At 28.3% G+C, this 2,337-nt stretch overlaps 1 protein-coding gene across 1 annotated transcript; it reads right to left on the bottom strand.

Moving 5' to 3' along the window:
- Window positions 1–490: 490 nt before the first annotated feature.
- On the bottom strand, window positions 491–1,470 carry LOC108726937 (major royal jelly protein 4-like). The gene is made up of 2 exons (XM_018454772.1): window positions 1,278–1,470; window positions 491–707 (listed from the first exon to the last, which is right to left on the bottom strand). The coding sequence occupies exons 1-2, from the start codon at window positions 1,468–1,470 to the stop codon at window positions 556–558; spliced, it is 345 nt and encodes a 114-aa protein (XP_018310274.1). The 3' UTR covers window positions 491–555.
- Between the last annotated feature and the right edge of the window lie 867 nt (window positions 1,471–2,337).

Raw genomic sequence — 2,337 nt, 5'->3', positions numbered from 1 at the left:
ATTTTTTTATTTCGTTCAATCAATTCGAAGATTTTTATGGTATATAACTGTAATGTAATAATTTGGTCATTCCAGCATCCCCTTAAATAAATTATTAAATCTATACTTTACTCGAAAACAAAGTAGAAATCACCTCAAAATTGTTACTATCAACAATTTATTGAGTTCTCGTTACTTTGTAGAACAGTTCATTCAAATATTAAAATCAATCTGTTCTATTGCAGATTTATTTCATCGTGCTCATAAAGTATTTTTATTGACAGTACAATTATGTTTGTTTACCATCAATAATAGTTTAATCAATTTTATAAATATTTTATAGAAATAAATTCAATGTTTATTTAACACAAGGAAGATATTAAAGGAAGTTAAAATTTTTCTTGACGCAACCTGACAGTTAATTCGCCATATTTAACTCTGAGATTGAGTTGGTTTACGTCAATTCAAATTGAATTTCCTGATTTTTTTTTACAGTGCATTCCATCCTTTCTTGCTTTAATGTTATATGTGAATTGCTGTGGAATGTGTGTTAGCTATTCGTTTATCGCTTTATATCTATACGTCGTACACGACTTCTTCAGCGCTAACACATGACAGATACGGATGTAAAAGTGGACTTCCTGATCCTTTCTTATCAGTCACTGTCACCAAAGTGGCAGGTGAACTAGGGTCAATTTCTCTTGACGTAGTAACGAATACTCTACCATCTATAAGGATTTTGTTTGTGAATGGAACTTATCTTCTACTAAAAGGTAAACATTTTCCAGTCATTGAACATATACCTATGTCCGGAAACTCGTACACAAAATTTGTTATTATTAATATTTTAAATGTTTTTTATTACACTATTATAATTTAATTGTATTTAAAGATTACAATTAAATTATAGTATATTTAAAAAAAGCATTTAAGATTAATAATAATATACAATAAATAAATAATATTTTGTGTAAATGTCCGGATATAAATATATTCGATTACAAGTACATTTACTTATTATTTATTTGAAGAATTTCATGCAGTACCGATGCTGCATTGCATTACATCGTAATACACACATACGCACACGCACACGCACACACATACATAAATATATATATATGTATTTGTATGTACATATAATATATATATGTATATATAATAAAAGTAATAATCATAAAATATAATAAGATTATATTTATGGTTAAATGTTGTAACCGTAAGTTAAACTTTCGCTAATAAAAATATTTCTCGACAAAATCTTTTCAACTTTTTCGAATAATTTGTTATCAACTTACTATTTGCTTTTTCTGCATTGATAAACATGCTCATGTAGGAGCTGTAAGCACCAGAACTTATCGCGTCTTCCTTCCGCTGCTCACTTTTCCATTCGTACTGACAATATTTCCATTTATGAACAACATTTACTTCGAATCCAAAGCTCACAATCGCCATGGACAGAATTGGCAGAGCAAATAGAGAATGTCCCATTTTTTTACTGTAACACACGGGTAGCTTAAAGACAATGATGTTGTGTCATTCAAGGTATATAACGGGATTTGCTGCCGGGATATGAGTTTGTCTTGACGGTTAGAATTTCGAGTATCAAAAGAAATATTGCATAGGTTAGGTTTCAAATATTTATTGTAATGATACTTACTGTATTCACGGAGTTATTGTTTTATCTTCTCCACAATTATATCAGTCTTTTAATACAGTCAAAATAAAGATATAGTAAGATATTGCCAAAATATCACAACTATTAATAGATTTTTAGAAAAATATTGCACTGATGCATTCGATAGTTCCTCTATTTTTGTAAGTAGATCCTAATGTTCCACTTTGGTATTCACAACAAATTGCATTTGCTTATAGAATACAATAAATCATGCAAATTAATAAATGTTTTAATATATGTGTGTCTTTTGATAACTAAGTCTGTTGTAACTTTTTGGGTTGCAACAATAAAACAATATGATTGAACTGTACCAGTAGACACGTATACCACAAATACGAGTGACGCAATGACTGCTTGCTATTTTACAAAATACCTTTTTTTTGTAAAATACACGAAAATGCTTTTAAAAAAATTACACAACTTATAATTATAATTGTAGTCTAGTTAAAGTTCATCCGAAGTGGCATTATTATGGCAGTTTTAGATGACTTACTGCGCGTACAGTAACATACAATACGTAGTTGTCTCATCAATGAAGCCATCATATAAAATAGTATTGTTTTATTTGTTTTATATTTGTCTCTATTTTTAAAATGTGAAATAAATATTTTTTAATTTTCCTGAGATCAAAATTTAAATTTGTACTTGGCGTTTTTTTTTATTAAATAATGTAAATGCGC

This window comes from Mycetomoellerius zeteki, unplaced genomic scaffold (assembly GCF_001594055.1).
Source record: "Mycetomoellerius zeteki isolate Tzet28-1 unplaced genomic scaffold, Tzet1.0 scaffold457, whole genome shotgun sequence".
Classification (NCBI taxonomy): domain Eukaryota; kingdom Metazoa; phylum Arthropoda; class Insecta; order Hymenoptera; family Formicidae; genus Mycetomoellerius; species Mycetomoellerius zeteki.
The sequence above is the reverse complement of the archived record's forward strand: the minus strand, read 5'-3'. Positions and strand labels throughout refer to the sequence as shown.